At 42.5% G+C, this 21,674-nt stretch overlaps 1 protein-coding gene across 7 annotated transcripts in view; it reads right to left on the bottom strand.

Moving 5' to 3' along the window:
• Nucleotides 1–21,674, bottom strand: part of NTNG1 (netrin G1) — a 160,984-nt gene that overhangs the window by 89,732 nt on the left and 49,578 nt on the right. For all 7 annotated transcript variants that reach the window (XM_076337935.1, XM_076337933.1, XM_076337929.1 and 4 more), the window contains exon 3: nt 2,134–2,774. In XM_076337935.1, the coding sequence (XP_076194050.1) occupies nt 2,134–2,774 (641 nt within the window). The remainder of the gene's footprint in view (nt 1–2,133; nt 2,775–21,674) is intronic.

Genomic DNA, 21,674 nt, shown 5'->3' with positions numbered 1-21,674 from the left:
CAAGTTACCTTTGGTGCGACTAAATAATCAGGGGCTGCGTACTGCAGCCCCACAGCTACTCTAGCAGTAAGCAAGCCCATAAATTCTTCAGCAGGGAGGGCTCACTCCATATTGAAGGAAAGACCACCAAATCCCTAAAGAGCTGTTCTTCTCATTAGCAGAAGAGTGATAAGAATTCACATGACTCTAATCTAGAGAGACACTATTACACATCAGATATTTCTTTTAAAGCACGTGTCCAATTACTGCAGCGTTTAGACAACAAGCATCAGCATCAGATAAGTTCTTTGTACAGTCACGCTTCATTTTTATAGATAATTTTTCACAAGATTGCCGTGGCCCAGATGTGCTCGGAAGGTTTCTGTTGCTAATTTGCATGCAATGCACTCTTTTTTAATCCTTCAGATGCTTTCTTTGATAAAGTACTGATAGTTTAATTGAAGTCAGACTAAGCTCCAAATGGGCTTTCAGATGGGGAGCAGCCTTTCCTTAAAGCGTAAGGACCTTCAAATCCTGAGCTTTGATCTGATCCCTCTGTAGAGCTAACCTATGTGGGGTCCAATGGAGAAAGGACACACATTAAATAGAACACGTGTTATTTTTTTATATACTGAGGCTAATGTTACTAAACTATTTCAAACAGTATCTTAAGCTGTCCATGATCCACTTAGCCCTCTCAAGAGACTGCTGAAAAATAATTTACAACGTAACTAATGAGAGTTACAATAAGAATTAAAACAGTAACATTTACCTTACACTTTCACACGTGCAATTAGTGATTCTGTATGAATGCCTATGTATTTGGTGTGGACACAGAAGCTTGTAACTGCATGCTAAATCTACAGTCCTAAGAAATGTATTTTGATGTCATATAAAAACATATCAGCACTGCAAAAGCACTTATGCATTCAAATCTGTATGTGGCATCAATCCTTCCTTTACATAAAGTTAGAGGAATATTTCTCAATAGATTACATCACAGTAATTTGATTCTATTTTGATTTTATGTATTGATTTTTGCAATACGGAAATGCTTATGAACATGACAGGCTTGTATGAAAGAGGTAGAAAATGGCAAACTCACTACAGCAGTAATACAAATATAGTCACCAGTGTTTTATATAATCACTGTCTCTATTTTTTTTCACTCAGTCTTGTGTCTGCAAAAAATGCCCTGGCCTTCCAAGATATGTTAGCTTTTCTGTTCATTTTGATACTTAGCTTCTCTTTAAAAAAAAAAAAAAAAGTTTTTTAAAAAGGAAGATTTGAACTCCCTATAGAAGAAACAGAGGAGAAGGAAAAGGTACATTAGAGAGGTGAGTGAATTGCTATTAGAGAAGGTCCCATTTATTTCTTCTGAACAAACTGGCATCCAAGACACCTGTAAAGGATATCACCCTCCTGCCTGAGGTCATCAGTCAATTGCTAGTTTGAGTTGGGAAGAAAATTTCCCGATAGGAATGTCATTGCACAGCTATTATTTTTGGGACTACGGCACCTGATACCAGCCGCTGCTTGCCCCAGAGGGACTATCTGTCTTGAACCCAGCTGAGTAATCATCTTTGCTGTATTCAAATCAGTCTCTCCAAAACACTGTTGCTTTTTTCTGTTTTACTGAGGCTTCACTGCATTTCAGAGCTAATTAAAGTACAAGGAATGGACTCTAATCTCTGCCGCCTTCCTTGTTCACAGGCAGTTCACAGCCGGACCTAGTGGGAGGGGTCCGTGCAAGGGCTGCTGTATCACTCACAGCTTATGTTAAAGGCCTGAAAAAGTCAAACGATAAAACAGAATCTTTTTAGTTAACTGCCATCAGATGAGGCTCCAACAGTAAAAAAGCAGAAAATGTCCTAATGCCAGGGTGAATTCCTGAGCCAACGTACGAAACTCTTAATACCATCCTGCTCGTGAGACCTAGGGCTTAAGATCCCAGACTAGTGACAGCGAACACCCGGGACTTTGTGTCGCTGAGTCAGAAACTTCCAGTATGACCAGAAACAGACTTCAACTGAGCCCGATTCCAGCGAACACGTCTCGGCAGAAAACGTCATCGTGTTTGGGGACATAAACGGTTTTGAATAACCTCTAAAACCAAACATACATGCCTGTTTCTAAAGGTATATATTCTCTTACCTTCCATATACCCTTATGTCTGAAATTGCATAAAAGTAGCGTGCCAGGTGTTGCTCATCTACATATATTTCTCCAGTTGCTGGCCTAAGCAGTCTTATCCTCAGATCCGTGACGGTAAAGAAATCTCTTAACTTCTTGGTTGTGTCAAGCTGGCCATAAAGAGAAGCCATGTTATGAAGCCGAGGTCCAGCAAAAAAAGCAAATCGATCTTTGATTTCAAAGTGGATTATTTTACTATTTGTCATGTACCCAGTAGAGTATTCCTCTGTGCAAATGATTTCTAGGACTGTATGCTGTGATAAATCCCTCACTGATTTTGGATCCATGTGGAAAGCATCTAAGCAGTCCGTGGCATAGTACTGGTAGGGCTGCCATGTTCGTCCATAGTCGAGCGATTTCTCCAGGATCATTTGGTCTGGACGGCCAGATTCAAAAGTGATGACTATGTTATCTGTCAGCTCAATGGTTTTGTTCCAGGAGAGCGTAATATTAACATGAAGAGGCTTTGGATAATCCTTCCAAGTCGTGGACTGCCAAAATGTGGAGGGATGTCTTCCTTCGAGATCGAACATCAGTTCCGGAGGATGAGCCAGTTCTTGGGTACTTGCATCACATTCATTATTGCACATGTAGGGATTCCCCTGGAAAAGAAGCAAAGCAGTGTTACAAGAGGCACGGAGGCACGGTATAGTATATGTCATATATATATATATGACTGTGACATATAAAGATGTTTCTTGTCTGGCACAGGAGAACTGCTGCTTTTTCTCCAGGAGTGAAACCAAGAAAGAAACCACAAATGCTTGCAAGGAATACCCGTTATCTTAACGAGCTTTATCCCGGGTATTTTACCTGTTGAAGTAAGTGTACAAACACACACATATACAGCACCCTTGCTTCTGTAACATAAACATTTTTCTTAGTATGTTTTAGAGAAAGAAAAGAGTTTATTTGCCCTGAATGACTCAGACCAGCGATCGAGTCACAAAAGACCGAGAACAGTAAGCAAGTCTCTAATAGCTCAGTAACTCGGACCCTTCCTAGAAAGATGCAGCAGCCAAAGAGAATTTCTTTTTAAAACCAGTACGTTCCTCAAGAGCTCTGTTCACAAAAGACGTGTTTTTTAGGGCAAGTGTTTTGAGGTCAGCAGTGCAGCCCACATGTACTCAGTATGAACCAGTACACCTGCAAGTTTCCTTTCACCCAGGCGTGAAATTTATCATGCTTAACTGTGCTCCCAGCTTAGCACCGGCTTGCCTTAAAACATTTACACCCGCCACCAAAAGCCATTAGAAAAACAGTGCTCTGCCAGCTCTGGGGCTTGATTCAGACATCTGCCATCTTATTACAGGGTAGTGAAGTACTTCGGGAAAGACTTTTCATGAAGTACCAGCTCCAATTTATCAGGACAAGATAATCCAGCACTTGATTAGGTGGGAGATGTCAGCAGCTCCAGCTGGAACGCTGCCGAGGTGGCTGGAGCTCCGAACTGGGGGTTGAGTTAAAAACAGCAACAAAAAAAGCTTGCCAACAGTGCACAGCTTTTACTGCTGCTTGTCCTCTGTAGCAAGGTGAAAGTGAATTATTCTCTTCCTCGCCTTTTGATGCATTAACTTGCACACTACAGTCTTCTGCTTCTTCACAAAGGCTATTTTGTCTGCAGATTGGGGATATCTTGCAGCAGTTGCCAAGATATCAGACCCCGTAGGCTGCACTGAATCACGTCTATCTAATTTCAGCTTTCAACAGTACATTAATATTTTGCTACTTGTTCATTCTGTGTTTGTTCCAGAGAGCAACCGCTGGTCTGTATCCTTCCCTCCACCTTACATATGGATTGTGGAAGAAGCCATGCCTCTTTTCACCGATGGTCAGCACTGCTGGGGAAAAAGATGCCCATGCCTACACCTAGCAGTGCTCGATAGGGGCGTAAGTGTAGCTGTTATTGTCATTAATCAGAGTTCCCCTCACCTACCCTGAAAACAGAACAAGCCCTGGTATGATAATCAACCTTTTCTTTTAATTACAGTTAAGCTTCTCTCCGTCTCAAAGCCTCAGGGCAATGAAGTGATTCAATGCCATCCAGTGTGGGAAATGGGTTTCAAACATCAGTTTCCACCCTGGCCACTGCTCTGCTCTTTGACATACCCCCACGAAACACAAGCAAAAGGACTTCTGCACTCACTTTGACCTCCCCACTGGCAACTTCCTCTTACCTGGACGGGGAAATACTATTTTCTTTCTCTCTCTCTTTCCCATTAATACAGCTGAATGCTAAAACTGACAACGATTCACTGGGACTCGAAGTTAGGGAAAAAACCTACAAGGCAACAAAAAGGGTTATTTGAAAAGCAGCACACTGCTTGTTACACTGACAGCTTCAAAGCATGCAGCTGTAACTGAAAATACTCTGTAAAATGTGTCTATAATAAGTCCGTGTTACAGCTCTGATTTCAAGCTCACGGTTGCTATTTCTATGCCTTCCTTTTGAATAAAACAGTGAAAATCAAAAATAAGTTTCAAGCAGAATAGAGAAAACACCGAATTTTTTATTATTTAAGATCCATTTAATGTATCAGACACAAACGCCAGGATTTGCTAACTCACTTAGGCCTTTTCTTTTCCTTAGGGAAAACACACATATTGTGAAATCTGTAAGGGTTCCAGACCCTTTGACTATACGTAAATATCAGTTTTGCAGAAAATGCTGAGAGTTGCGTGAATCACACCTTTCTAAGGTTTACTGGAAAAATCTGGTCACTTCTGTGCCTGTCACCACGAAGCTGCCTGCGTACCCCTAATGTATATGCTTCTGTCATTGCTTTGGTAAAAGCGACTTCACTGGGAGGTCACGGGTGTTGAAACCCAGCAAATAAATGCTCCTGGGTAGCCAGACAGGTGCATTAAGCACTGCTGAGGGATGGCTTTGGCTTCCTGCTCCACAAGCAACCACTGAGTCTGTTGTGATTCTTCATGTTAAAAACTAAAGCCGCTCTGATCCGCTAGTCCCTGGATGCTGGAGGAGGCATGTTTTATGACTTCCAGCGGGTAACCCAGATTGTGTGGGACGTATTGTTTCTTTCTGTATATAAGACTTGATTTCTTTTGCTCCCTTTTTCTTTCACCTTTTCCTTTTTAGCAAAAGCTGAGGTACCAATATAATCAGAGAACGCTGGGAGCCAGGGCTCTAACAAAACACAAGCTAGTGCGAACGCAGTGAGATCGTGAGAGCTGGTAGCAGTAAGGTACCTAAAAGAATGGTGCAGTGAATGCTAAAAATCAGCTTGCTACTGAATGGTAGTCCACATCTCTGTGGGCACAAAGCTTTTTGGGAAGGATGAGGCTACTCCGATTAATGGCAGAGTATAGTGAGAAATGGGTCAGAATCACCGTGCTGTCCCGCACCTGAAACTCTTGCCAGCGGTCATGTCAGTGGCACAACCTGCCACTGAAACCCTGGGGTAAGGACATGACTGCAAATGAGAATCCTAACTTCAGGCATATCCTCCCCAATAAATTGAATTATTCTTTTAATTTTATAGCACGCAATTCTCTTTTAAGAGGTGAATGATTTGATGACACCAAAATAACCTGTGTGAAGTTCAGTATTCTAGAGAGGAAATTAGGAGAAAAAAAATCTAAGACGATATAAGCTGATTAAAAAAATGTCCTTTTTTTCTAACACAGGGAGGGGGAGAGAAATGATGAGTTTAGGTAAGTTCCCCTCTGCCTACTGACATGGCAGTCACTGATGTAATTTTGAAATATTTAACGTGATTATTGCTTCAGAGGCTTGGAGTCAGATTCGCATTTTTCTCTACCAGCAACTTGGTTTAAACAGCTTCTAATGGTTGAGTCCCCATCCCTGGAGGTATTTAAAAGATGAGTAGGTGAGGCACTTAGGGACATGGTTTAGTGGGTGGTGGTGTTGGGTTGACGGTTGGACTCGATGATCTTAGAGGTCTTTTCCAACCTCAGTGATTCTATGATTCTAATTCATCTTAAATGTAATTTGCATGTTAAGTCATATTTACGTCACCAAAACAGTGTAAAGGGGTCTTACCCTACATGAACGTCCTTTAGTACATGTAAGTATGAAAACGATTAATTTAACTGGGATTAGTTACGTTTTTTAATGTCTTGATCTCTGTGATAATCCTCTTTAAGACCTCTATCTTAGTAAAATGACTACAACAAAGAGAAACTTTCCCGAATTTGTGAAAACTAAGCCCATTCTGTGTTGGGGGCATCTAAAGGACCGGAGCATTAGCAGTGGTAAGTAATTTTGTGACCAGCAGGCAGCCGTAAATAGATCTTCATTTAAGACTTCCAAGCAGCAGCTCTTCAGCTGGACAAGGTGGAAAATATTTATAACTTTTCAAAATGATATTTAAGCCATTAGGAGATTTCTAAATAATTAAACGCTAATAAATACTTCTGAACACTTTACTGCCAATTAGCGTAAAAGGTAGCTGAGGCTTTCCCAACACCACGACCATCTAAAAGAAACCCACTATTTTCCTGTACAGTAATTGGAGACTGATACTGAATAGCTCCTTGCAGGCAGGCAAACTAAGTGGCTATTTATTTTGTTTTAGAATGCTCGTGGAATTCAAAATATTACCAGAACTACTGACATAGTCTAAAAGTTTTGGTTTAGGAGGAGGTACCCATTTTGCAGGCACGGCAAAGGCACGTGGCTGTATCACACGGTTTGGTCACGCTCAGCCCCGGCTGGAAAAAAGCAGAGTTACCTGAGAAGCTGCTGACTAGGGCTGACTGGTCCCAGCAGGGTTTCCCCTCAATTAGCTGGACTTAGTTTGTTTTAGCACACAGTGACGTCTGTTCGTGCCAGCCAGCTTGAACTTTTATGGTGGTGTCTGAGGTCCTCTGCAAGTGTCCCTGCCTGGGACGGGGCGCAGGGGCTGGCCTTGTTCCCGCTGGGCAGGAGCGTGTCTTACCAACAACTCGGTGACGGATGGGACGGTGACCCTAGAGTGAGGATTTTGGTTAAAAACAGAGGTCTAGCAGTAGTATGACCTCTGAACGTCAGCAGGGGAGCCGGCAGCGGTGCTGCAGCCGCTGTTCAAGGCTTAAAGTTTGAGCGCTGCCGCTCAGGCGAAGCCGCCTGCCTTTCATCAGGATGGCTCCTCAGTGGCATCCACACAGGCTTAGGGCTTGATTGAAGATGTTGCTTCTTTCAATCTGCTTCCTGTCCACACTAACACCTCATGGACTTTTTTACTCAGGAAGAAAGACGGGGGGCTTAACCTTTCTGCAGCGTGAATATTGGAAGCTGTATCACAGATTACATGCTGTAATAGACACCTGGCTAAATCCCTACAGAGGATTATGACTTGCATTTTCAAACTGGTGAAGGCTGCTGAGGTCAAGCAGGCCAAGATTTTAAGAAGCAGCAAAATAATTTTTCAAGAAGCGAGTCACAGCAACTGATTTTTATACCGCTGCCTCAAGGTAGTTAGCTCAGATGCACAAGACAAGAAATAAATACAGCCTGACTCATGTTTGGAGTGAGGCTGTGCAGTAAATTACTGCATTCAAGTCACACTTTTGGAAATTATAGAGTATTTCTGTTTTCCTTTCCAAGAGATCATTACAAGTAGTTCTCTTGGTACTGTGCTGTACATTGTAGATGACTAATTAGACAGTAATAGCTAATAGCAGCAATTGCCCTAATGCTTACATTTTGCATGTGGTTTCTAACGAGGAATTACTTGTTTACCATGACAGAGCCAGATTATGAAACCATTAATTGGGAGATACTACTCATTAGGCATTGCCCTACTAAGGGCAAACAGTCAGTGTGGTGGAGGATTGGCAAGGCACCGAATCTGTCGCATGGTAACTGATGTTATAAAACTCACTACATCCATTAGCTGGTTTGAGAGCATCTCGGTCAATGTCTGCAGAATTATTGTTGTGATGAAGACAGGGATGGCTGTAGACAAGAACATTTTACCATCAATAGCCGTTCATCACTGCAGTGACAGCATTTTAAGTTAAAGTGATTTAAGTTAAGAAAGAAAAAGTGCTAAAAATCTCAGTGGAAGATTTGATGCTTTTTCACAGAGCTCCCAAGTGAGAGGCATCTGGGTGGCCAGACAACCACTTTGAACTCTGAGCTGCAGGCTGAACAATATACATTCTCCAAAACCAGCAAAAAGAAAATAAAAACATGTTTAAATCAATAACTTCTGGGGAGACTTAAAAAGATTAAACCAGGGAGACTCTGACTGGCCAAAAATAAATAATAATTCTTAACAACTTTGTGCACTTTTACGCTTGAAAGTACATTGCAGATTACGGCCCTGATCCTGCAACAAACTCGGTGCAAGCAGGCCCTTAAAATTCAGATTTTAAAAAGATACTTAAGCCTCTAAAGATCTGGCACTTTGTCTTGTGGAACATAGACCTAGCTAATTAATCTTCATGACACCTCCATGAGGTATGGGATCCTATCCCAAATTTACATATAGATGCAGAATTAGAGAGAAATGCTTTTGCATGATGAACTCTGCAATCCCTGATTACATTGTACTGTTTCTTCCAAAGCCTTTGGTAGGTCACGTGAAAGCATTCTTGGCACTCAGAGTAGCTCTCAGATTATTAGATCATGCCTCTCTAATACTATGAACTGAAAATGTATCATAGGAAAACATTTTAATATTTGCAGCACCAAAGGTATTGGTGTATTTGGCAAAGGCACTTAATTCCTAGCAGAACATTCTCTCTTTTCAGTTACTTTAGTTACTTTTTGGAAATGCTTTTCAATTTACTTTATGAGGCAAACAAGAGTTTTGTTTCCTCTGAAATATCTCTACCCACTTTTTGGGGGGGAAAAGCCTACTTATTCCTAGTTGCTAATTTTAGGCTTCCGAGGCTATCTTTGTCTTGGCAACCTTGCTGATGTTATTTTGACCACTTGATCGTTCTGGCATTAACGGTACCTTAAGGCAGATCTTTTGGCACTGACCCAAGTGTGGTTTTGTTATTTCAGAAGCTCAATATTGGTGTTTTCCTCCTGTATCAGCAGGTATCTGGCAAGATAATCACTTTCCTATTTATAGCTTTTGCAATATCATGAGGTGCATAACGCTGTGACCCCATCGTGCTGAGCTCTGGCTGAACAATACGGCAAACGTTCCAAGAAAACCTGGGTTTCTTTATACACTGGATGCATATTTGGGTTTGAGAAACTGAAATCCCAGAGGACGCAGCATCCCTTTCTCTCAGCACATTGGCACTTGTCCTGGGGAAGCCAGCCCATCCATGAGAGCGCTCCTTGGACAGGGCAGCAGAGGGTATCGACCGCCAGCGTCGTGTTCCGCTCACGTCGGTGCATTTTTGCCCGAGCTGCTTTTCCAGCTCTCCTGCCACCCTGCAGGAGCTCCGGCAAGGAAGTTGTGAGGGAGATATGGGAGGGGTGTGTGTCTCCTCAACCGGGAATAGCTTCTACTGTCAATGACAACACTCTCGGGTGTGTCTACCTTACATTTTGTGGTCTGATACAGATCTCATCTCGCTCACTTTCCGATTATTTTGGACTATCCACGAATTTAGAATGGGAGCCATTGTAAGGGGGGAGGTAGAAAAAAGGAGATGTCTCAAACACTGCAGTTGAAAGGTGTCATCCCTGGGCAAGGGAAAGCCAGCGCAAAGGCACGTTGGTCCATTATCGTGGACAGATGGTCTCAGTTATCGTGGCGATCACAGGGGGAACGCGAGCATCACAAAACTGAGAAATCACATCACCTTGGTGGCAACAGGGGGAATCAGGGTGCTGGAAACACTAAAAAAAAAAAAAAAAAATTTTCTTTTTTTTTTTCTTTTTTTTTTTTTTTGTGGTTATAAATTACTGTGTTCAGATTTTTGGTCCACAAAAGAAATCTGTGGATAGCAAAAAGTCTGAGCAACGTGTTGTGAGAGTGGGGAGGGCCCCGGCAGGCCCGAACCACCCCGGCCAGCCCCACCTGGGCCCCCGGCCCCAGGCCCCGCTTAAGCTCAGGCTGGGGCCTTCGTCTGGCCCTTGCTCCCGGGTGGGCCTCAGGGCCGTGTTGCAGCCCTGTCTCCTGCTGCTCCTGACGGGCCTCGCTTGATGACCCTGCTGTGTCCACTCGTTGTGCCTGGGACTGCTGATGGACCGTCTGCGCCTCCTGGCTGCGCTCAGGCCATGTGGGATGGCGCCCATTGGCGAGGGCAGGGCTGGTGCTGGGGAGCTCCTCTGCTCCCATGTGTGCCCCTGTGGTGGTTGACTCTGCTCCTGCTGCTCCCTGGCACTTGCTGAGGGATATGCAATGAGTGAGGAGATAGAATCATAGAATCGTTGAGGTTGGAAAAGACCTCTAAGATCATCGAGTCCAACCGTCAACCCAACACCACCATGTCCACTAAACCATGTCCCTAAGTGCCTCATCTACACGTCTTTTAAATACCTCCAGGGATGGGGACTCCACCACTTCCCTGGGCAGCCTCTTCCAATGTTTAACCACTCTTTCAGTAAAGAAATTTTTCCTCACATCCAATCTAAACCTCCCCTGCCGCAACTTGAGGCCGTTTCCTCTCGTCCTATCGCTCGTTACTTGGGAGAAGAGACCGACCCCACCTCGCTACAACCTCCTTTCAGGTGGTTGTAGAGAGCGATGAGGTCTCCCCTCAGCCTCCTTTTCTCCAGGCTAAACAACCCCAGTGCCCTCAGCCGCTCCTCATCAGACTTGTTCTCCAGACCCCTCACCAGCCTCGTTGCCCTTCTCTGGACACGCTCCAGCACCTCAACGTCCTTCTTGTAGTGAGGGGCCCAAAACTGAACACAGTATTCGAGGTGCAGCCTCACCAGGGCCGAGTACAGGGGCACGATCACTTCCCTGCTCCTGCTGGCCACACTATTTCTGATACAGGCCAGGATGCCATTGGCCTTCTTGGCCGCCTGGGCACACTGCCGGCTCATGTTCAGCCGGCTGTCGACCAGCACCCCCAGGTCCTTTTCCGCCAGGCAGCTTTCCAGCCACTCTTCCCCAAGCCTGTAGCGCTGCATGGGGTTGGTGTGGCCGAAGTGCAGGACCCGGCACTTGGCCTTGTTGAACCTCATACAGTTGGCCTGGGCCCATCGATCCAGCCTGTCCAGGTCCCTCTGCAGAGCCTTCCTACCCTCGAGCAGATCAACACTCCCACCCAACTTGGTGTCGTCTGCAAACTTACCGAGGGTGCACTCAATCCCCTCATCCAGATCATCGACAAAGATATTAAACAAGACCGATGTTGCCTTAGGCAACAGCGGAGCAGATTTATACTAGCCGAGTATGAAATCAGATCACGGGATACCAGATCAGGGGAGCATGGAAATTTTGCGTTGGGAAGAATTTCAGGAGGGCTCATGGTGTGAGGAAACTGGAACATCGCAGTCTGGGTGGGCTCCTGCACCACGCTGCTGAGGGTGGACCACCAAAGCCTCCCATGCAGGGCAGGGCGATCACCGTGAGCCGCGCTTGGCTGGTGCCTCCTCTCAATGGGTGAGATGTGTGCGAGTGGCAGGAGGTTCTCTTCTAGTAGATCACACAACTGAATAAATAAGTAAATGTAACCAGTCCTATGTTTTTATTGCCCACAGACAAACTGAAGAAATGTGCCTTGCAACAGTGGTGGAGGCAGGTGGGACGTGATGGCTGTGGCTTCTGCAAAAGGTTGCTCTTAGCTTTCTAACTGGTTCCCAAGGAAGCTCCATCTTCTGCCCCTGCGGCCCCTACTCCTGCCGTAAGGGTTTCCTTGTCCTCCCGGTAGGCAGCTCTTGAGTAATATCTGTGGAGGCTCATACAAAGTATTGATGCCACGAGTCCTGGCAACCTTCAGATACAGGCCAAGAATTTCAACCTGATTTCTATGTAAATCAAGTGAAGTGAGCAGAAGAGAGCACTGAAGTGGTGTTTAACTGACGAGCTGCAACAGTGCTCAGTGCAACTCTATCCTGTGCTAATTTCAGTAAATGCATCTTACTTGGATGGCTCTTTATGTAGACCATTCATCACAGCCCTAAAAACCAGTCACAGGCATGCACATGCTAACTCTCACATGAGGTTAGAAATGAGCAGTGTAGAAACACAACTGAAAATTCTGAAGTTATTGGAAAATGAATGTACAGTTTTGTAATGACAAGTGAAAACTAGATGGGTCTGGATCTCTCCATTAAAGGACAGAATTCTCATGATTTTTATGTTCATATTTTAAAGGGAGTTACCGTGAAAACAGTTTTGCACCAAGCTGTTACTGGTTAGTTACATCTTCTTATGGTAAGATTTTGGATATAACAGGATGGGCTTACACCGCAGTTTAAAATCTTCTGTTCTTAATACATCTGGACTAAAACCTTCCGTCATCAAACTACCACTTAAATAGCTTAATGATCATGTTGCATGTATTATTTACTTATTGAGAAAGATGCACAAAACCCCCTATTCTTTTTCCTCTTAGCCATGGTATTTTTTAGTCTGGAAGGTGTCTAGAACACTACATAGCTCATTAACATAGCTTCAAGAATTATCTGATTGTCCACCAAAGCAGACTGTCATAGCTTTTTAATAGCACACAGCTGTTCTACAGTGTCCAAATATTTAGAGTGGAACTGAAGACTGCTGTATTTGATTTAAACTTCAAAAGTATCTTACATAAGCACATACAAAATACATACAAAGTACAGTGCAAAATAACAAACTATCCCTAAACGAGCAACGCTTTTTTGTCTATTCCTACTGCATTTAAGTATAGAGTAATAAGAAAAGTCCACACTAGTACAGGCAGTTACTATAAAGCAAATAATATGAAGAAAAAACTTTTTTAAAACGACATCCACTTAACCTCTATATTATTGGCTTCTATGCGGGTTCAAACTAGGTAGTGGAAGTCTGAAATGCTAACGTCCCACTAGGAGTACGTAAAAACAACTTCAGCACTTACACGTGTGGTTCATACAATAGCTCAAGTTACATGTTAGGCTTGGCTGACTGAACAACGTGATAGGTAATATGCTTTATAATTAGTGCTTAATAATTTGGGAGTTTTCAGATTCAGCGCAGCTCAAATTACGGTTACAGAACAGTATCATATCGTTTCAAACGGGCGGTTTGAAGGCCACACGTGTAAGGGTGGGCGTAAGGCTGCACATATGCAGACACGCACAGAGGGTTTCCGTCCTGCCGGGGCCGTGCAGATGCTCGCTTGCTTGCCATCTTTTCCTCATAGCACAGCAAAACAGAGCAAGGGCTTCTGGTCAATAAAGCTAATTTTACACTAAATTATAATGAGGCTACTCTTTAAAATAGCACAAATTTAACTCTTCTGGGTTTGGAAGGGGGCCTTGAAAAAATTGGAAAAAAATTTAAGAAATCCCATTGTGCCACTTTTCTTTCCAGTCCAGCAACTTCCAGTGGATCCACTGGAAAAATCTCTTTCCTTCAGAGCTGCACCTTTGTTGTGGGCTCAGCCCTGCCTCAAGCAAGCATCAGTCTGCAATCTAGCAGTGTGCTGCTTGCTCAGCCCTCTCCCCGCTCGCCTCCCCGTGCATGCCTGCCGAGGAGCTGCTGGCCTCCGAGCTGGCAGCTTCTCTCTACGGACAAATTTCCTGCAAACTTGGGAGATCCCACCTTTGTGCCTAGCAATTATGCTGCTGTGTGGTGAGCTGGGTGAGAGGGTTGATGCGTCTGGAAAGCAAGTACTTTTCTCCCCAGTCTTAGTTTTCCACTGAATCAAGTCTCTGATCTGATGTACTGCTTGGCCAGATGAGTGCTGATACTGCCAGAAGGGATGCAATAGCTGGGGACGGAAGCAAAGCAGAGCAGATAGACTGACTGGCTTAAGGGCAACATGAAAATGCACCCTAAATTGTGAACCAAGAGCTGAATTATGCCTGTGCTGTCATACTCACGCTTATCTGTTAAAAGGTCATTTACATATACAAATAGCTACTTGTATGTGCAAGTGTTATTTATGCTGTAAAAGACTATTCTGGGGGCGTAAATATGTATTGGACTTGGGCACAACCAGTTCTGTCCCAACAAAATGACTTTCACTACATATGTCACCCCAAGGCATCATTATGATTTTATGCTTACAAAGGGCAGGATTTAGGACAACAAATTCAGATTATTTCCTTTCCTACAGATGTAAACATAGCACCTGCAATGCTACTGGGGTCTGCACTGAGGGTATTTCTGTTGCAATCTCTACAATCTAAATTCAGGTATGAAGAATTCTGTTTTTTCTACAGGAAGTATTTTTTTTTCTCTATATGTACACATATGTGTTAGCATGCTTCAGATTTTTTTCTTTGCTTCATCTGAAAATTTTATTCTTTCCTAAAAGTGGAACTGTAGAGTATGCTACACCTGGGAAGTACAGCTGAGTTTGATGGAAGGTATGTTATGTTATCTCATTGTGATTGTAGGTTTTACATTTTACTCTGAATACTGGCAAACTGTCACGATGAAGATTGAGATACCAAAACGAACTGTATCAAGCTGTTCTGATTGACTGAAAGTTTATACAAAACTATTTTCATGCACCGAAACACGTAACTCCTGTACTAGGAAATTAAAAGGGGAAATAACAAAACCAAACCCCAAACCTAACTGGCTGTGTAAAGACGGAGTCCTTGTTTAAGTATTCACCCTCAGGAAACAGATCTTACTATTTATTTCTGGCTTGTAATTTCCACCAACTCAAAAGATGCTATCTGCTTGCCTAAATGTGCAGCTACAACAGACAGTCATTCTGCATAATCTGTGGGATATCGAGTATGAATTATGGCAAGACAATGAGCAGAAGGATACCAAATCCTCCACGGTATTCATTAATGGTTGCCTGTGACAAACCACTGTCAGCTTTAATAGTTTTCCTGGGGTCATTCCTGCTTCCTCTGTGGGAGACTGTTAAGACTGCTAGAGAGGATTCCTAAGTAGTAGCAATAGTTAAATAACTCCTGTCAAATGTGATGCAAAACATAGTTAGAAAAAAGGTATCTCAAATTTTGCTTTATTTCTTCCAAAAGAAAGTAATCTTCTTAGAAGAGATGGTCTAATCAAATACCTATACAGGCTACACCAAGTAATGTGTATATTCATGAGAGCATTACCAAAATAATAAGTTGATGTTTTACTAATCATCACAATGAGACAAACGCCGAGTGCAATTCAATAAAGCTAATTCCCCAAATCTGAACAATCTTTTACTTCGTTATCGTTGAAAGTAGACAGCTTTGCTAAGCCAAGGCAGGTTGTCTTCCTCCCCAACTCTGGTAGTCCCTTATTTCGCATACTATCACACCAGTTTCAATAGGCTACCCATGTAATAGGATGTAGTAACGTAGTGTACTTGCTATGGATAAGGACAGCAAAACTGTGTCACTTAAAGCTCTAAGAAAACTTTATCAATCCATGTTTATGTAATGTTTTGCATATTACTTTTTAGCTGTAAATCTCCAAATGACTTACAAGCAGGTATGTTCAGCTGCCCTCAAAGTTCCAGCTGGGGGAGATTAGACAGAGTGCTGAAGTAAGCAGCGCTCAGACAAGTGGAGGCTAAGCCAGGAACAGACCCTTTGCCTCGGCCCCACAGGCCTTTTTTTCAAAGAGAAATTTTTTTTTGTCTTTGCATTAATTCTATGGCTAATGCCATAGAGAAAAGAAACTGCAGAGCAGGCAACAAATAAAAGAGATGGAAGAAATTATTTTCTTGTTGGGGATGTCTCAACTGCGCTTCTGGGACTGTCTGCATCTGTAGGCACTATTCATCCCGCTCCAGTGTTATTGATTCCGTGCCTGTGGATTTCATGCAAAATGGTATTTCTACAATAACCACAATTTTGTTTCTGATTCTTAATGTCGGTATTGTTTTTGACAATTCCTGACCTGCTCCTGTATTACCAATGTGTCTACTGCCATTTTTAATAAGCTTTAGAGCCGGTGGATTAACACTGAATGTCAAACACCACAATTAGAATTGCTTATGTTATGCAGAAACACCGCTTTTAATATATAAAAAAAAATCTGTCTTACTATTGCCACAGAATCTGCATTCATTTCTGTTGTATTTGATCATTTTTTGTTACAGAATTCCCAGGCTCAGAGGACCCTTGCATGTATGTAAACCACTTAAAGGGAGAATGAAAAGGAACATAAACAAAAATGACAATTGTAAGTGAAATCGAATTTCACCTCATTTCTCTTAAAAGGTGGGCTACATTGTTTTCCCTTCATTTGTGTTTGTCAGGATGATAAAATAAGTATTTTTAATGAATCACAGTGTATACCTACATAATGTGGAATTGTTATAGAAACAAATTTAAATGTTGAATTTTATTATACAGTGAAGGGATGTCTTATTAGTATTCACAATGAATTGTCTGATGTCTCTGCACATTCAGATTATAGCGCATAGTGCTTTGAAAGAGAACGAAGACACTCATCAAATCCACATTAGGATACTGCACCAATATAAGTAATTCAATCAAAAAACCATACAGTATCTTTTGAGGAAGGGTTGCAAACTTTGTGATAAACTGGTAATTTGTTCAGTTCTGTGCTGGAGATTGTCACGTAATTTCCTTTATTGCCTGTATCCATAATAAAAAATAACTGCACAGCTCCGAAAAATACACAGTCATTCCCTAAAATAATTTGTACTAAGACTGTTATCTGCAAACTTACAGTTCAGGTACGGTATGTGGTTGCAGTGACTCCTAACAACCTGTCATTTTCAAAGCTTATTTCATCACAGCATGTTGAAATTTGGAGAATCTCAACTGGCTGGATGGCGGGGCAGGGGGAAGGAAAGCAAATGCTCATCTGTCCCATGCAGAGGGCAGGGTCGTAATGCCTGCACGATCCCTGCCGCTGCCTCTCGGGCTCTGCTGCCTCAGGTGGGAGACTCAGAGTAATGGGAACTGGGGATAAAACCAGTCCCCCAAAATACTTCATGGTCTCAGTTACTGTCCCAAATGACACGGAGTACCTCCCAAGTCTGAATGAGAATCTTCTACCTGAAATAAAACAAGAGCATCTCTAAGTGCAAGGAAGGCTTATGATAACATATGTCAAACTTTCAGTTAACGCATCAGACGTGTAGCATGCAAGCAACTCCCTTGAACCGAGCCAAACTTGCTTACTGAGTTGATTGTAAAGTAATTCAAATCTGGAGATGAAGAGGCTTCTTTCACCATAGAGCTGTGGTAAGACTGCTGCAATACGAGGTTCCACTTTGAACCTCTGCATGCCTCCACTGTAACAAGAAGGAGTCATTGGCACATTAATTGGGCTAGCTTAGGCAACCCTGTTAGTAAGAACAGGGCAGCCTGGGCCGTGTAGTGATGCTCGGCATTTCGATGCTGTTTGCCTACATGGATGTTGTGCTGCCAATTCTTTATCTGTGCTGTTAACCCTCTACCGAGATTAAGTCTGGGTGCATATGCCAGGATGAGACAATTGTAACTCATGAACATTGCAGAATGGATACACCCTAAAAAATATTTGGCTTTTGGTAAGCATTAGGTGGGGAAGTTTCTCACAAGGAGAGACTGAATGTAATTTTTCTATAGTGGAAAAAAATAGACTTTCTACAATTGCCTGCTGGGATGCTTGAAGGTAAGGTTTAAGGACAGGGATTCCTTTTATCCTAGTACATTTCAATCTATTACAGAGTAAGTTGATAACAGAAGCTCTAAGTACGCTCCTTTCCACTGCACACTGTACCACCCTGGGAAGTAATAAATTACAGCATATTATGTTCCCTATCAGTTCTAGCCATCACAGGCTTGTCTTACAGAAGATGTGATAAAGAGAAACACCTTGGATAAAGTAATGCAATTAACTGCTGCCATTTGAAATCTGAAAAATTACATTTCCTTATCCCAGCCCGTCTAGCTGTTCAGCCATTTTTGAGCAAAAATGCTGTTTAATGACTTGCCGGTTGACTGTAGGACTACCTTCCAACAGACTCTGCTTCTTGCAGTGGTATGGGAAAGGTCAAAACCTTGCACCGGCCGCCAGTATCCTGGCTGCGCAGCCCAGAGGTCAGGGATGCCCAGGGGCAGGAGCGTACCGGGACAGCCCAGCTCCGTCTCCAGCTGCCTCGGTGAGGGGCACGACGGCAACATCAGCTCCCTACCCCTTGGAGGGGCTTCTGCTGTAAGACGCTCTTGTGGCTGGGTAAGGCAGCACCCGAAGCCAGAGAGGCGTGAAGTTGCCTTGCCACAATGATAGATATGCCTCCGTGTATTCCTACAGTTACTCTGTAATTTAAACAATCTAGTGCCGTTCAGCATTTATCTTTAAAGGGAGTTTTAGGTCCCAGTTTGTACTAAAGGAGCTATATGAAGTGCACTTATTAGAATGAAAAATAGCCGTCTATAAAATGAATCACTATTTCTAAGGGTGCAAAAATAAAAGACCTCAGAGAAGGTGAGGTATTCTTTCCTCCGACACAGAATTTAGGGCTGCGCTATGCTACAAACCAAAGCCATATGCCTCCTTCTTTAAAGGTACGCAGCATTTACATTTTTTTATATAGAAACACTTAGCATATACCATCTGAGTATCTTCAAGCCCTAATAAAGTGTTTTAAGGATAAGAAGTGGCATAGCTCTGCTTATAACAATGCCTTTGGACAGCATACAAAATCACCCTGTTCAACATGGCCATCTGTGATATGTTAATGCAAAAATAAAAAAAAAGAAAAGAAAAAGCAGCTTCAAAAGATTTATGCCCTTAGATTTCTGAATTTTCATTTCTCCTAATTTTTGATTTGGCATTTACTGAAAGCGCTGCAGTGAAATCAATGGAAAATAACTCTAAATTTTAGCTGATAAGTCAATATAGGGCTCTAAATAATTTTGAATGGATTTGAGATTATTTTTGTGGATTTTGTTATATAGCATTTGAATGCATTAGCTAAATAATACTTTACGTGGGTACTTGCAAATTCAAAAAGTTGGCCAATAATTAAAATGTACATAAGAAGAAAGCACGCCTGTTAAGTTATCTTCGATTTTAACAACTCATAGTGACATACTAAGGTTATTTTAAATGATTTATTAGTGTAATTTATTCGACGAGCAAGCTGAGAGGTACTTGTCTTTGTCATAGAAGCTATTTAAAAAAAATCTGCTGTTTATCTCTTGCCTCCTTGCAAACATTTGTGACTCACTACCTATATCTCTATACTTATCTGTATATATTTTGGAACACAGTACTGACTAGCTTTAGATTATAAAATCAATTCCTCCATCTGACATTATGCCCAGTAAAGTTCCTTTCTAAAGCTCCAATATTTCTTAGACTGCTTTTCTAGACTTAATTTTGTAAACATTATTTTGCAGATGTAAGAGTTGGAAACTTACAACAATATATATACACGTAGAAGTTTACAAACAGCTTTAACTCTGACTTAGCATTTTCTTGTAGGGACCTGTACTCCCCCAAACTGGAGAAACTGCCTGTATACATGTGGATGACTGGAAACTTGGCTGATGCCAAAATTTTGGATATGATGCTCAAAAATAGGAACTTCTGTTTTTGTTTTTGGTTTTTTTTATCTGCAAGCACATAAGAAGAAAACCATTTTAAACTGTATGTTGAATATATGAAGAGATATTTAAATATTTATTATGTTATAAAATAACCTTATGCCACAGAAAATATTATATTAGGACTTTACGGCTTTATTTAAATTCTCTGAAGTTCCTTTCGATGAGGCAAAGCCTATCCTGAGATTCAATTAATTTAATTCCTAGTCAAGAATTCACTGAAACCAACAGATGCTCTTACTGAATAAAACCTGAATAGCAATTGAATAAAAGCTCCGGGAGGTATCCCGGTACTTATGAGGTCCCAGGTCATCCTGTCACTTCCCAGCAGCTTTTAGCTCCTTGTACATCGTGGTTCTCCGAAGCTGGCCTGCTTTGCCGTCAGCTGCTCTCCCCCAGTGTCAGTGCAGCAAAGTCACTTGCACTAGTTTTTGAGTGAGAAAAACTAAAAGTCACCGCTCTGCTCCCGGAGCTTGGAGATGGGGCAGGGCTGAGGGTGAGGTCCCCGCAGTGGCCACAGCCCCACCTGAAGGCAGATAAAAAGGCAGTAAAACAAATGGTGTGACTCGAGTAAATCTGAAGAGTAATTTTGCTTCTCTGAGTGCAAGGCAAGCGTGTTTCATAGCAGTGCTTGCCTTCTCAGGTATCACCTTTTGTTGATTAAAGAAATGCTTTAGAATAGAATAGCTGCCATAGATGATATAATTGCTATCACTTTGATATCTTAATTAAATTACACCGCAGGCTATAAGTCCTTCAGGGCACCTTCATTTAAGATGTTTGATGTTTGTCAGTCACCATCATGAATGGGATTTTGTTTTTTTCAATACCACTGACAAATGCATGGCTTTATTAGCTGAGTCTAGGCTAGCAGGGCAAAGTCAGGCACGGGCTGATGTAACTACAAGAGATAAACTGACTGAAAAGGTGGATTTGTGGAGGTTCTGACTAGCTTTTATACAATAACGAAGCTCATCATCCTGCAGAAGAGTTTAGGATAAGTTATGCAGTAATGGTGCTCAAATTCTGATTTTGTACTGGATAGCCCACGTTTGCCATTAGAAAGCATATTGTATGTCAAAGACGGGTTCTAAACTCAGTGTTTCTCATCCTGCTCTTCATTGCTGTTCGCAGCTGAGGAGACCGCCAGCCCATTTTCAACCTACCTTGTGGTCCAAGAACACAACTGTGTTGAATACCACGGGTCTGCGTAAAATGTTTATAGTTCAGTTACATTAACAAGATTAATATAATGGTCTAAGCTAAACAGAGAAAGAAAAAAAAGCTTTCTGCCGGGCTGTTGAATGTATTCATTATTGCTATTTGTTTACACATTGGTAGTGCAGTAGCCTGTCACTGAGTGGCCCGAGCCCACAGCCTGCTGAGGGGCACTGCCCAAACAGGGATGAAGACAACCTCTGCCGGGAGGCATTCCCCATCTTGACAGCATTTCGATACACCTGCTTGTCAGTTTTATTATTTTGTTGACGGCCAGCCGCTCTTTTGTCACCGTTACAATGACACGTTGTCATGCGCTGGTCTTAGCAAAGCTCAGGTGTTCGCTTGTTGCTGTGCCTTGGAGAAGGGGATGCAGAACAGCCACATCCTACACTCCTGAGTAAATCAGGAGTAGGAAAAGCTCAGGAAGCAGTGCAAAGAATAAGAAGGAGGTTAGGCCTTATATGTGCTTGGTGCTGTCACTCTGGCATTTGGGACGGACAGGTCCTTCACGTGTCCCTCTTGACTCCCACTAAAGACTGTGGGAGTCTTTGCATGGATTTAAATTGAAGCAGATTTGCTCCAAGACACTGAATTACATAAACAGCAGCAAGAGTCTATAAGGCGAAATTCTCCCACAAGAAATAGTAGGAAAAAAAATAATAATGAAGGGACCCACTGTGTTCAATGAGGGATACTGTGAGTGAAATCAGTCTCTTAATGATGAATAATTGTAAAG

This window comes from Aptenodytes patagonicus, chromosome 5, assembly GCF_965638725.1.
Source record: "Aptenodytes patagonicus chromosome 5, bAptPat1.pri.cur, whole genome shotgun sequence".
In the NCBI taxonomy this organism is placed as follows: domain Eukaryota; kingdom Metazoa; phylum Chordata; class Aves; order Sphenisciformes; family Spheniscidae; genus Aptenodytes; species Aptenodytes patagonicus.
This window is presented reverse-complemented; position numbering and strand designations above follow the sequence as displayed.